Source organism: Rhinoraja longicauda, chromosome 2 (assembly GCF_053455715.1).
Source record: "Rhinoraja longicauda isolate Sanriku21f chromosome 2, sRhiLon1.1, whole genome shotgun sequence".
Classification (NCBI taxonomy): Eukaryota; Metazoa; Chordata; class Chondrichthyes; order Rajiformes; family Arhynchobatidae; genus Rhinoraja; species Rhinoraja longicauda.
In genome coordinates, this window is record NC_135954.1 from 33,318,506 (window position 1) to 33,331,236 (window position 12,731).

At 41.9% G+C, this 12,731-nt stretch overlaps 1 protein-coding gene across 2 annotated transcripts in view; it reads right to left on the reverse strand.

Annotated features, from left to right (window-relative positions):
• Positions 1-12,731, reverse strand: part of pter (phosphotriesterase related) — a 45,542-nt gene that overhangs the window by 2,389 nt on the left and 30,422 nt on the right. For both annotated transcript variants that reach the window (XM_078416693.1, XM_078416702.1), the window contains exon 4: positions 1,690-1,830. In XM_078416693.1, coding sequence (XP_078272819.1) covers positions 1,690-1,830 — 141 coding nt within the window. The remainder of the gene's footprint in view (positions 1-1,689; positions 1,831-12,731) is intronic.

Genomic DNA, 12,731 nt, shown 5'->3' on the forward strand with positions numbered 1-12,731 from the left:
CTCTGATTTTTTTACATCTATGACGATGAAAGATCGAAGCCCTGGTATACCTTTAATAAGTTTAATAATTAAGATATTCCTTAAAATCTACTTCCTTGGCCCAGCTTTAATAGTTTATTAAACGTTTCAGCGTCAAATTTAGCTTGATAATTCTGAATTTTGTTTGACGTATACAAATATGTTATATAAATACATAATATTGTTGCCGATTAACTGGCGTGCAATAATTGTCAGATTGCTGTACCATTACTTTAGGACTATTAGAGACGTGTGTTTATATCCCACCATAGAAGCTGGGAGATAAATAACCCAGAATTAATGTTAGCAATGGTGACTACGGCACCTCTCGTTTGTCATAAAACTCGCCCGGTTCAATAACATCCTCCAATAAAGAAAATGTTGCACAATCTGGACCACGCATGACCAACGCAGTTGACTCACAATTGTACTTTTAAATGGTCGAACCGACCAGTTAACATGCGATTAAGAATGGCTAACAAATGTTAGTCTAGCCAGCGTGTGGGAAAACAAGTGCCTGTGGGAATGCTCAAGTGAAGGCGTCACTGAGGCGTGGGTGAGGATTTGGCAGCAGATGGCCGAGGCAGGAAGAGTGGCGCACTTGTCATTACATCAAACGATGTCTTTTTAGTCATCTGAATTTTCTCAAGTCATATTCATCAAAATCAGAAACAAGATAATGGTAGATCTCTCATCGGTTTACAAAATATTCGTTGTTGTGCTAAATTAAGAACATTACCAGCACTATAATAAGAAACAGACCATTAAAGAACACTTTGCTAAAAGAACGGCGCTATTAATCTAATCATGTGTGCATAAATACTTCATGTTTGGCGAATATACTGAACAATTGCACCGTTACAGACTACTTTAAATCATGTTGCAAAGTATCAACATTAATAATCAAGTGTTAACGATGAAATGTACATTAAAGGACATCTTAATTCAGATCACAGTGTCCCATATGTTCGATGAAGATGTCATTCCCTTCCCAACGGAAGGGTGTACAAGCACATAATCCTCTTTCTATTTCATACGTTGGAGCCTTCGGTTTACAATTTAATAGCAAATGAAAAGTACATTTGTCATTAAACCTGACACCCTCTTTTATCTTATCTTACATGCTCAAGTCCGGCGAGTGTTGAATGAATGTAGCAGGCTGCAACTCATAGAGAGAACCACCGCCGTCCTTCACTAACAACCGCTGCATTTTCCCACTGTTACCTGATTTCAGTGTCTACTAATAGGTTCCCGCAGAAGCTGTAAGATAGTTGCAGTGCCGTTTATTTTATAGTTAACAATGCCCAATGCAGATGACGACAGGTGCTCCGCAAAGTTTATATCATATGATATGATACGATTTTATGTAATATGATATGAAAATGGACTTTATAATGAGGAGACATTTGGAATTATTTGAAAGAGAGCTAAATCTATTGGAGACTAAATCTAAACAGAAACACCGACCCCTGTGAAAGCCGGATAAAAGTCGAACGGGCATCCTCGAAACATTTAAAAAAAAGTGAACCGGGCAGGTTCCAGTAACGTATATCAATCAGTTAGGTTCCAGTAGCGCATGTTCGAACTCACTAAAGTAAACATTATTCCCCATAAAACAATCAGATGCCATTCAGTTTGTTGGCAGTGGCTCCGGTTCTGGGGTCTACCTACCGTCGGATTCTTTCATTGTCACTGGGCATATCGATTTCAGGATTTAACGCATAGTTCAAGAATTCAGTGCCGAATAGATCATACTCGAGGTAACTCCCCAGTCTGGCAAACTCCATCAGTTTATTCGGGTCAAGAATGGACCTATTAAAGAAAACACACGATTTTAGGTCTCGGTTTATCATTGTCACGCGCACCGAAGTACAGCGAAAAGCTTTGTGTGTTTCGCATGCTATCTAAACAACAATAGGTAATATTACACATAAATACAACCAAGCCAAACTCAGGTACAATAGGTATAGCCTAAGAATAAAAGGATGAAATGTACATTAAAGGACATCTTAATTCAGATCACAGTATCCCTCCCATATGTTCGATGAAGATGTAATTCCCTTCCCAACGGAAGGATGTACAAGCACATCATCCTCTTTCTATTTCATACGTTGGAGCCTTCGGTTTACAATTTAGAAAGGAAATTAGGACGTTTCTTTCATCGTAGGGTGGTGAATCTGTGGAGGCCCCAAGTCAATGAATATTTTTTAAGCGGATAGGCAGATTCTTGATTAGTAAGGGTGTCAAAAGTTTTGGGGAGAAGGCAGGAGAATGGGGTTGAGAGGGAAAGATAGCTCAGCCACGATTGAATGGCGGAGTAGGCTCGAAAAGGGCCGAATGGCCTAATTTGCTCTTATGATTTATGAACTTATGAATTAAAAGATACAAAGTGAAGAATATAGTTCTCGGTATTGTAGCGGAAGTTCCAGAGACACAGTCCGGTGTCTGAAATGATGTAGAAGATAATCGGGCTGTATATACCCTCTTTTATGAAGGCCCTCCCATCATACAAGATGGTGTATTTAGTTTCTACAGTGAGTGGTATATCATTCCGGTCATCACTGGCATCATAAGGTCTGTGTTCACTTTTATACTTGTTGTCAATCCGTATTCAAGCACGTTATTCGCATTTCGAAAAAAAAAAAACACGGGGCTCGGGGATTAAGCTATCTATCACCAGACCAAGAAGTTAAACGGTCTAATTCTCAGGAGATGCTGCCTGGCCTGCTGAGTTACTCCAGCATTTTGTGAATAAATACCTTCGATTTGTACCAGCATCTGCAGTTATTTTCTTATACTATTGGATCTGCTTCGTCCATTCAAACGCTGGAGCAAGTTGTACTCAGCGGGGTCGTCCGATCAGAATTGTTATCCCGGGTGAAGCCCACAAATCAAAACCATTTTCTCAATGTTTAACCTAAACATTCTTGGAAGGGTCATGATTACACAGATAAGGTCACCTGAATATCCTTACAATATTTTGAACAAAAACAACACCGTTTCTTGAATGTTTAACGTGCTTCACAACACGGTGACATAATGTTTACATTGGGGTTGAAAACGTGAATGCGTAGAATTCTCATAATATGTTTATTAAAAAGCATAACCAATTTTCAGGTATTATGGCAGATCGATGGTTTCTGACGAGACGGGTTTAACACAAACGGATTAAAGTAATTTCCAGCTATGTGGAGCTCCAACGTGTAGGGAAAACAGACGAACCGGTGAAGTTCCCATTCTCAGAAGCCCAGTTCCCATTCCTCTTCCCTGATCCGAGAAACTCTTTGCCACTAAAACAAAATCATCGAGCGAGCCAACAATTCTGATTTCTCCCCACTTTCTCAAGTAGGACGCTTAAAAAAAACGGTAAGATTTAAAAGAATCCACTGCATTTTCTTCAGAGTAAGGCTAATTCAATTGCAAAAGCCATGCGCAAAACACAAAGTGCCGGAGCAACTCAGCCGGACTGAGGGAATGTACAAGCGACGTTTCTGATCGCGAGCTAAAACATCGTCTGTCCTTCCATCCCCAGATGCTGCCTGGCCAGCTGAGTTCCTCTAGCACTTTGTGTTTTGCTCAGGCTTCCAGCATCTACGCTTCCTTGTGTCTGCAATGGTCAAACAGAAGGCAACTCTTTCACCCAGAGAGTTGTGAACCTGCGGAATTCTCTGCCACAGAAGACAGTGGAGGCCAATTCACTGGATGTTTTCAAGAGAGAGATAGATTCGGCTCTTAGGACTAAAGGAATTAAGGGATATGAGGAAAAAGCTGGAACGGGGTACTGATTTTAGATAGTATAAGAAGATAACTGCAGATGCTGGTACAAATCGAAGGTTTTTATTCACAAAATGCTGGAGTAACTCAGCAGGTCAGGCAGCATCTCGGGAGAGAAGGAATGGGTGACGTTTCGGGTCGAGGCCCTTCTGATTTTAGATGATCAGCCATGATCATATTGAATGGCGGTGCTGGCTCGAAGGGCCGAATGGCCTGCTCCTGCACCTATTTTTCTATGTTTCTATGACCCAGACAAAGCAAGAACTAGATTTCTGCAGAAATTTAACACGAGAACTAACACGGCAGGGGAATTGCAATTTGCTCTGTCTTTTCGACAATGCAATAAAGACAGCAAGCGAGGGGAACCGTTTGGCACGTTAGCTGGTTGCTTCAGGTCTAAAAATCAGTATGTAGACTGGACGTTAATATAAGCTGGACGAAGACAAGGGAACGGCAGATGCTGGAATCTTGAGCAAAACACAAAGTGATGGAGTATCTCAGCAGGTCAGGCAGCATCTGTGGAGAGAATGGATCGACGACGTTTTTGGTCTGGACCATTCTCAGGCGACCTTTCAGGTCGAGACCCTTAAAGTCATACAGCATGGATCTAACCTGTCCACACCAACCAACATGTCCCATCTACACTAGTCCCACCTGCCTGTGATTGGCACATGTGCCTATAAACCTATTCTATCCACAAACCGTGTCTCACCTACTTCCCCCGGCAGTTCTTTCCATATACCTTCCACTCTTTGGATAAAAGAAAGTTGCCCCTCGGGATCCTATTAAATATTTACCCCCTCTACTTAAACTTATGTCCTCTGTTTATTGATTTGTTTACTCTGAGTAAAAGATTGTGCATTTACCCAATCTATATTCCTGTCGTGATCTTATACACTTCTTTAAAATCACCCTCTTCCTCCTGCGCTCCAAGAAATAAAGTCACAGCCTGCTTAACCTCTACTTACAGCATAAGCCATCGAGTTCTGGCTACATCCTCATAAACTTCTCTGCACCCTTTCCAGTTTAACAACATATTTGCTATCAGGGTGACCTGATAAATCAGGTAAACACAATACTTTAAATATGGCCTCGCCAAAGGCTGGTATAACTGTAACATGTTCACAACTTCTACACTCAATACTCTGATGAAGGCCAATGTGCTGAAAGCCTTCTTGACCATATGACACCTTCTTTGGACCATTCTTTCCTCCCAGAGATGCTGCCTGAACCACTGAGATACTCCAGCACTTTTCACCATATCTGCGAATGTTTGGATAGCTGAGAGTGTAGTCTGTAACCATTAGCCCATAAACTGTGAGTAGATGGATTGATAATTAACAATGCCTAAGTCAATGATGAACCACTGTTGTTGAAGCAACCCTCTACATCATAGATTGGATCTCAAATGTACTCGTTGTCTCCTGACCTTACATTCCGAGCCCATGTCGCTCTCCGTCCTAAAATATCACTTATTAAGTGATAATTCATTTGTATAAATCCTCTTGTTCTATTTACAGGTTTCCATATATTTCTGGGTAACCCTTTACTGGTATGTTTATTATTTTGTGCACCATCCTGAAATGACCCCAGGCACTTCCTTTCAGGTTAAAAAGCTGACGACTCTGCCACAGAAGGCAGTGGAGGCCAATTCACTGGATGAATTTAAAATAGAGTTAGATAGAGCTCTAGGGGTAGGTGGAATCAAGGGATATGGGGAGAAGGCAGGCACAGGCTACTTATTGTAGATGATCAGCCATGATCACAATGAATTGAGCTGCTGGCTCGAAGGGCCAAATGGCCTCCTCTTGCACCTATATCATTCATTTCAATGGAGAGATGGAATTGAGGGAATGACGTGTTTGTTTTTTTTAAGCTTCAGCGTTTCAAAATATACACTCCTTTAAATGAATCGTGTAGCTTTAGTGGTTGAAATTTTTTGGGGGGGAATGATTAAAAAAAAGGCTTTCACAATTCTAACGCGAAGCTTCGAAGGCTGTCAACTATTTCCACATTTTCTTCAACCCAAACCCTTCCATCCGTATCCCGCCCCCTCAACTTCCGTCCACACTGACCCCAGACACAGCGGGGTGCTGTGGAATGCGAGATGAAGGCACTGCACAAGGCAAAGCTGAACTTTATTTCCAAATCAGCAGAATTCTGGTCCACGACTATTCGACCGGGGAGTGGAAACTCGTGGTGGGAAGGAGTGTTTGACCTTGGTTCAAGGAAGTGAATGCAAAGTGTGAATTTCTCAATACGGGAGGAACCTGTGCTAGCAGTAATGAGATAGTTTTATCTTAAAGAAGGATGCAAATCAAAATGGTCATTTTTTAGTTAATTCACATTGAATCAAAACATGACCAGGTTAAACCATTCAAACAATTCATTAATTTGTATTCTATTTTTTAATGGTGCTGCTCAATTGCCATTAAAAAATCAGCTCCCTGCACATAGGTCACCTTGCCTTTGCTGTGCTGGGGAAAAGGGCACAATCGATGCACACATCTGTTGGTGTACAGTGCTGACAGGGTCATCAGTCTTCCAGGACATAAGGAGAAGACCCCAGACACAACAACTGGTATAAATGTTTTCATCCATTCTCCTGGAGCTCTATCCAATATATTTGTGCTTTTGCCAGAACATTTACCACTTAATAGGTTGAAATGCGGTTAATGGTCAATGGTTCGTGAGTTGTTCTGATTAAGAGGCAAATGCCAAATCCCCAAGAAGAGTACAATAAATTATTTCGGCCTGTCAATGCTCAAAGATGAAAATGAATTCTTATGAAATGTCATCATCTTCTTTTGCAATAAATAAACTCAAATAGAGGCGGTTTTATTAAACCTATCTCCTGCATGGGTCCCTTTTAATTTTGTACTGCATATATTTTGTGATACAACCACAATGCGGAAACTTGAAAAGACTAAAAATTGAAGAGCAGTGGGTATGGCATTTTTATAATAGAACCAATTTACGGAGTGAGAAACAAGTGAAATAGTGTGATTACCATGGGGTGAGATATTTTAGCATTGTCAAGTGGAATTTGGGATTAGATAGGGGAAAAGCAAGTGGTAGAAAATGTATCTTTCTGAGGAGATCTTTAAATTGAATCCGCCTTGCCCCTCATGGTAGCTATTTATAATAGATTAGGATTAAGGCACATTTTATTTTTTACGAAAGGAAAATTTAAGATCCATAGGTCCTGACATCCCATCTACCTCAATGGAGGCCTTTTAACTATCTTTAAATCGGACTTTATCTTGCACTAAATATTGTACCATTTACCTTTATCTGTGTAATGTAGGCAGGTTAATTGCAATCATGTATTGTCTTTTCTTTTTCTGGATAGTACACATCAAAAGCGTTTCACTGTTTCGCAGTATATGTGATAGTAAACTAAGCAAAGCAATGGCAGCAGAATCACTGGCGACAATGCATCCCTCCCTGAGGAGCTCAATGCATTCCATGCTCGTTTTGAAAAGGTCAGTGAAATTACGTCAAATGCCCCGCTAACCTCAGGTGCACCTGTACCCATGGTCATCATCATAGAAATCAGATCTTCCTTCCTGAGAGCAAACCCATGGAAGAAGCCAGGGCTCCAGATGTAGTTACTAACTGTCTACTCAGAACTTGCATGGACTAGATGGCAGGTGTATTCATGGACATCTTTAACCTCTCCCTACTCCAATATATGGTTCCTACATGCCTCAAGAGGACCACTATCATTCCAGTGCCGAGAAATAACAAAGTAATACGCCTTAATGACAACCGTTTGGTGGGGCTGAAATTCACCCATTATTAAGTGCTTCGAGAGGCTGGTCATAGTGCACATCAACTGTAGTCTACTAGACAGCCTACATCCATTGTAATTTGCCTACGAGTCTATGGCAGAAGCCATTCCTTGGCCCTAAATTTATAACTAGAACATCTGGATAACAAGGACATCTACTCCAATTTATGTGTACTGTGTGAACTGTGAGGAAGATGCTATGAGGTTGCAGGGTGACTTGGACAGGTTGTGTGAGTGGGCGGATGCATGGCAGATGCAGTTTAATGTGGATAAGTGTGAGGTTATCCACTTTGGTGGTAAGAATAGGAAGGCAGATTATTATTTGAATGGTGTCAAGTTAGGGAAAGGGGACATACAACGTGATCTGGGTGTCTTAGTGCATCAGTCACTGAAAGGAAGCATGCAGGTACAGCAGGCAGTGAAGAAAGCCAATGGAATGTTGGCCTTCATAACAAGAGGAGTTGAGTATAGGAGAAAAGATGTCCTTCTGCAGTTGTACAGGGCCCTAGTGAGACCGCACCTGGAGTACTGTGTGCAGTTTTGGTCTCCAAATTTGAGGAAGGATATTCTTGCTATTGAGGGCGTGCAGCGTAGGTTTACTAGGTTAATTCCCGGAATGGCGGGACTCTCATATGTTGAAAGACTGGAGCGACTAGGTTTGTATACACTGGAATTTAGAAGGATGAGAGGGGATCTTATCGAAACGTATAAGATTATTAAGGGGTTGGACATGTTAGAGGCAGGAAACATGTTCCCAATGTTGGGGGAGTCCAGAACCAGGGGCCACAGTTTAAGAATAAGGGGTAGGCCATTTAGAACAGAGATGAGGAAAAACTTTTTTAGTCAGAGAGTTGTGAATCTGTGGAATTCTCTGCCTCAGAGGGCAGTGGAGGCCAATTCTCTGAATACATTCAAGAGAGAGCTAGATAGAGCTCTTAAGGATAGCGGAGTCAGGGGGTATGGGGAGAAGGCAGGAACGGGGTACTGATTGAGAATGATCAGCCATGATCACATTGAATGGTGGTGCTGGCTCAAAGGGCCGAATGGCCTACTCCTGCACCTATTGTCTATTGTCTATTGTCTATTGACTATTCCTCTGCTTTCAAAACAATAATTCCAAACAAACACAACTCCAATCTCCTCGACCTTGGTATCAGCATCCCTCTCTGCAACTGGATTTGTGATCCATAGACAACAATCATAGAGTCAGTCATAGCATCATGCAGTGTGGAAATGAGCCCTTCGGCCAAACGTGCCCACACTGACCAACATGTCCCATCCACATTAGTCCCACCTGTCTGCATTTAGCTCATATTCCTCTAAACCTATCCTATCCATGTAACTGTCTAAATGTTTCTTAAATGTTGCAATAGTACCTGCCTCAACTCCCTCCTCCGGCAGCTTATTCCATATACCCATCACCTTTTGGATAAAAAAGTTACCCATCAGGTTCAAATTAAATCTTTCCCTCCTCATCTTGAAGCTATGTCCTCTGGTTCTCATTCCCCTAGTCTGGGTAAGAGACAGTGCGTCTACCTCTATTCCTCTCATTATTCTGTACACTTCTATAAGATCACCCCTCACCCTCCTATGATTCAAGGAATAAAGTCCTAGCCTGCTCAACCTCTCCCTATAGCTCAGGCCCTTGATTTCTGGCAACATCCTTGTAAATCTTTTCTGCACCTTTCCAGCTTGACAACATCTTTCCTATAACATAGTGCCTAAAATGATACTCTAAATGTGCCCTCACCAGTCTAATATAACTCCAAAATGACCCCCCCACTTCTATACTCAGTACTCCAATTGATGAAGGCCAAAGCGCTAAAAGCCTTTCTGACCACACTATCTACCTGTGACACCGCTTTCAAGGAACTTTGTCCCTGCACTCCTAGATCCCTCTGCTCTACACTCCCCTGAGCCCTACCATTCACTGTGTAGATCCTGCCCATGTTAGTCTTCCCAAAATGCAACACCTCCCATTTCTTAGTATTAAATTCCATCCTCAGCCCACCTGGCCAACCGATCAAGATCCTGCAACAATTTTTGACAAACATCTTTATTATCCTTTCTATCCAATCAGCTATCTCTCCTTGAATCCCACGCGCTCTAAACTTCCAGAGCAGCCTACCATGTGGAACCTTGTTGCATGCCTTGTTGAAATCCATATATACATCTACAGCTCTGCCACCATTGACCAGGACAGCAGCATGTGCTCTCCATGCAATTCATTTATGGGACTGTTTATGACTCCAATTCCTATTTACACCCAATCTCATTGACAGCCCGTCCATGTCTGTGTAACTTTAAATTAGAGGCAAATTAATTTACAATTTATTTTGTTATTTAATTTTTTTAAAATCACAAAGCACCTCTCTGACCTCTGGTCAGTAAGGTTAGATGACTATTCAACACCAGTTCCCCAACAAGATTGTATCAGCCCCATACTATACTCTCTATATGTGTTCTCTCTCGGGATAGAGTAATATCTCCACCAATCTGTTAATCATTCCCACCTCACCTATATCCACATTACTTGCCAGGTTTTGCCGCACCCCGACCTCTCTTTTCCAGCTTTCTCCCCAGTTACTTCATTAGTCTGAAGAAAGGTCCCAGCCCAAAGTGTCATCTACCCATTCCCTCCAAGATTCTGCCCCAACCTGCTTGAGTTCCTCCAGCACGTTGTTCTTTATTATATTCTGCAGCCTGTTTCCTTTCTCTTTTTGAACTATCTGCTGTATTACTCATCTTGCTTTAATAACATGCAAAATTAGTTCTATCACTGTATCTCACTATACCTGACAATAATAAACTAATACCACTAAGGATAACTACATCACTCGATGGCAATACTCCAATACTTAGAATCAAATTGAAAAAATATATTAATAGGAAAAGATGGATAGAAAAACTCTACAACTAGTTGAAATCTTAAATAAATAGGAAAACAGTGGAAACACCAGTTAGGCCCATTTGCATCGGATTGGAAAATAGATTAATTTAAGGTACAAATTCTTAATCGGAACTGGAAAGCTAAATTAACTGGAGAGAAGGAATGGTGATGTTGAAGAAGGGTCTCAACCCAAAACATCACCCACTCCTTCTCTCCAGAGATGCTGCCTGTCCCGCTGAGTTACTCCTGCTTTTTGTGTTTATCTTCGGTTAAATTAACTACTTTAAACGAACAAAGCCTGCAGAGAAATATAGAAGGACAGGTAAAACTAATGAAGGATGTGCTAACACCAATCATGGCGATATCTTGCAAATGTTTATCTTAAGAAGCTGAGATGAAATGGATTGTGAATACATTATCTGATAAGATCTTCTCAGTTAGGTAGTGAAAAGGCAAAAGCTTCACTAGGGTGTGTGTGTATATATTTTTTACCCTGAATAAAGTTTATTTTTGAAAATTAAAAAAGTGCTTCACAAGGATTGAAACTGCTCAGTTGGTGGCAACAACATTGGCAATCAAGCAGATCTCTGGTGCTCTCTATGCAATTCATTTATGGGACTGTTTATGACTCCAATTCCTATTTACACCCAACCTCATTGACAGTCTGTCCATGTCCATGTAACTTTAAATTAGAGGCAAATGAATTTACAATTTATTTTGATATTTAATTTTTTTTTAATCACAAAGCACCTGTCTGATTTTGGGCTCAAGTTATCAAGGGTTAAAAAATAATTATATAGGAATTTCAGTCTACTGGACAGATTAACACTTCAGTACAATCTCGAAGGAGTGCAAAACTGTTGAAAGTTTGGTCCCATAGACTAGATTAGTGTAGGTGATGACAGCCAAATATTTCCCGAGCAAATACTTCAGAAGCAGCAAAGATTGGAATTATCTCCTGTTATCATATCAATACAGCCGGAAACAGGCCTTTTCGGCCCACCAAGTCCGTGCCGCCCAGCGATCCCCGTACATTAACACTATCCTACACCCACTAGGGACAATTTTTACATTTACCCAGCCAATTAACCTACATACCTGTACGTCTTTGGAGTGTGGGAGGAAACCGAAGATCTCGGAGAAAACCCACGCAGGTTACGGGGAGAACGTACAAACTCCTTACAGTACAGCACCCATAGTCAGGATCGAACCCGAGTCTCCGGCGCTGCATTCGCTGTAAAGCAGCAACTCTACCGCTGCGCTACCGTGCCGTTCTGGCAACAGCTCTGCCCAAGACGGCAAGAAATTGCAGAGTTGTGGATGTAGACAGTCCATCAACAGGCCAGTGTAATGGCAGTTTCTATACCATCTCGAAATCTCACTTTGATAGCCATTACTTCTCGGGGATGAAATGTAGTTATAGCTTACGCACACGTCGCACCCTGATAAGTCAAGTCAAGTCAAGTCAATTTTATTTGTATAGCACATTTCAAAACAACCCACGTTGACCAAAGTGCTGTACATCTGATTAGGTACTAAGGAAAAAATGAAACATACAGTAGCACGCAAACATAACAGCACATACAAAACAGTTCACAGCGCCTCCTCAATGAGCCTCAAACGCTAGGGAGTAGAAATAGGTTTTGAGCCTGGACTTAAAGGAGTCGATGGAGGGGGCAGTTCTGATGGGGAGAGGGATGCTGTTCCACAGTCTAGGAGCTGCAACTGCAAAAGCGCGGTCACCCCTGAGCTTAAGCCTAGACCGCGGGATAGTGAGTAGCCCCAAGTCGGCCGACCTGAGGGACCTGGAGTTAGAGAGGTGGGTTAGAAGATTTTTGATGTAGGGGGGGAATGTCCATTTAGGGCTTTATATATGAATAGGAGGAGCTTGAAGTTGATTCTGTACCGTACAGGGAGCCAGTGGAGAGAGGCCAGAATCGGCGTGATGTGGTCCCTTTTACGGGTACCCGTCAGGAGTCTCGCTGCGGCGTTTTGGACCAGTTGCAGGCGGGACAGGGAAGATTGGCTGATCCCAGTGTATAGGGAGTTGCAGTAGTCTAGGCGGGAGGAAATGAAAGCGTGAATGATTTTTTCAGTGTCGTCGAATTGGAGGAAAGGTTTGATTTTAGCTATGGTACGAAGTTGGAAGAAGCTGGCTTTTACCACAGCGTTGACTTGCTTGTCAAATTTTAATGCAGAGTCAAATATCACGCCGAGGTTTTTGACATGCGGTTTGACTAGGCAGGATAGACTTCC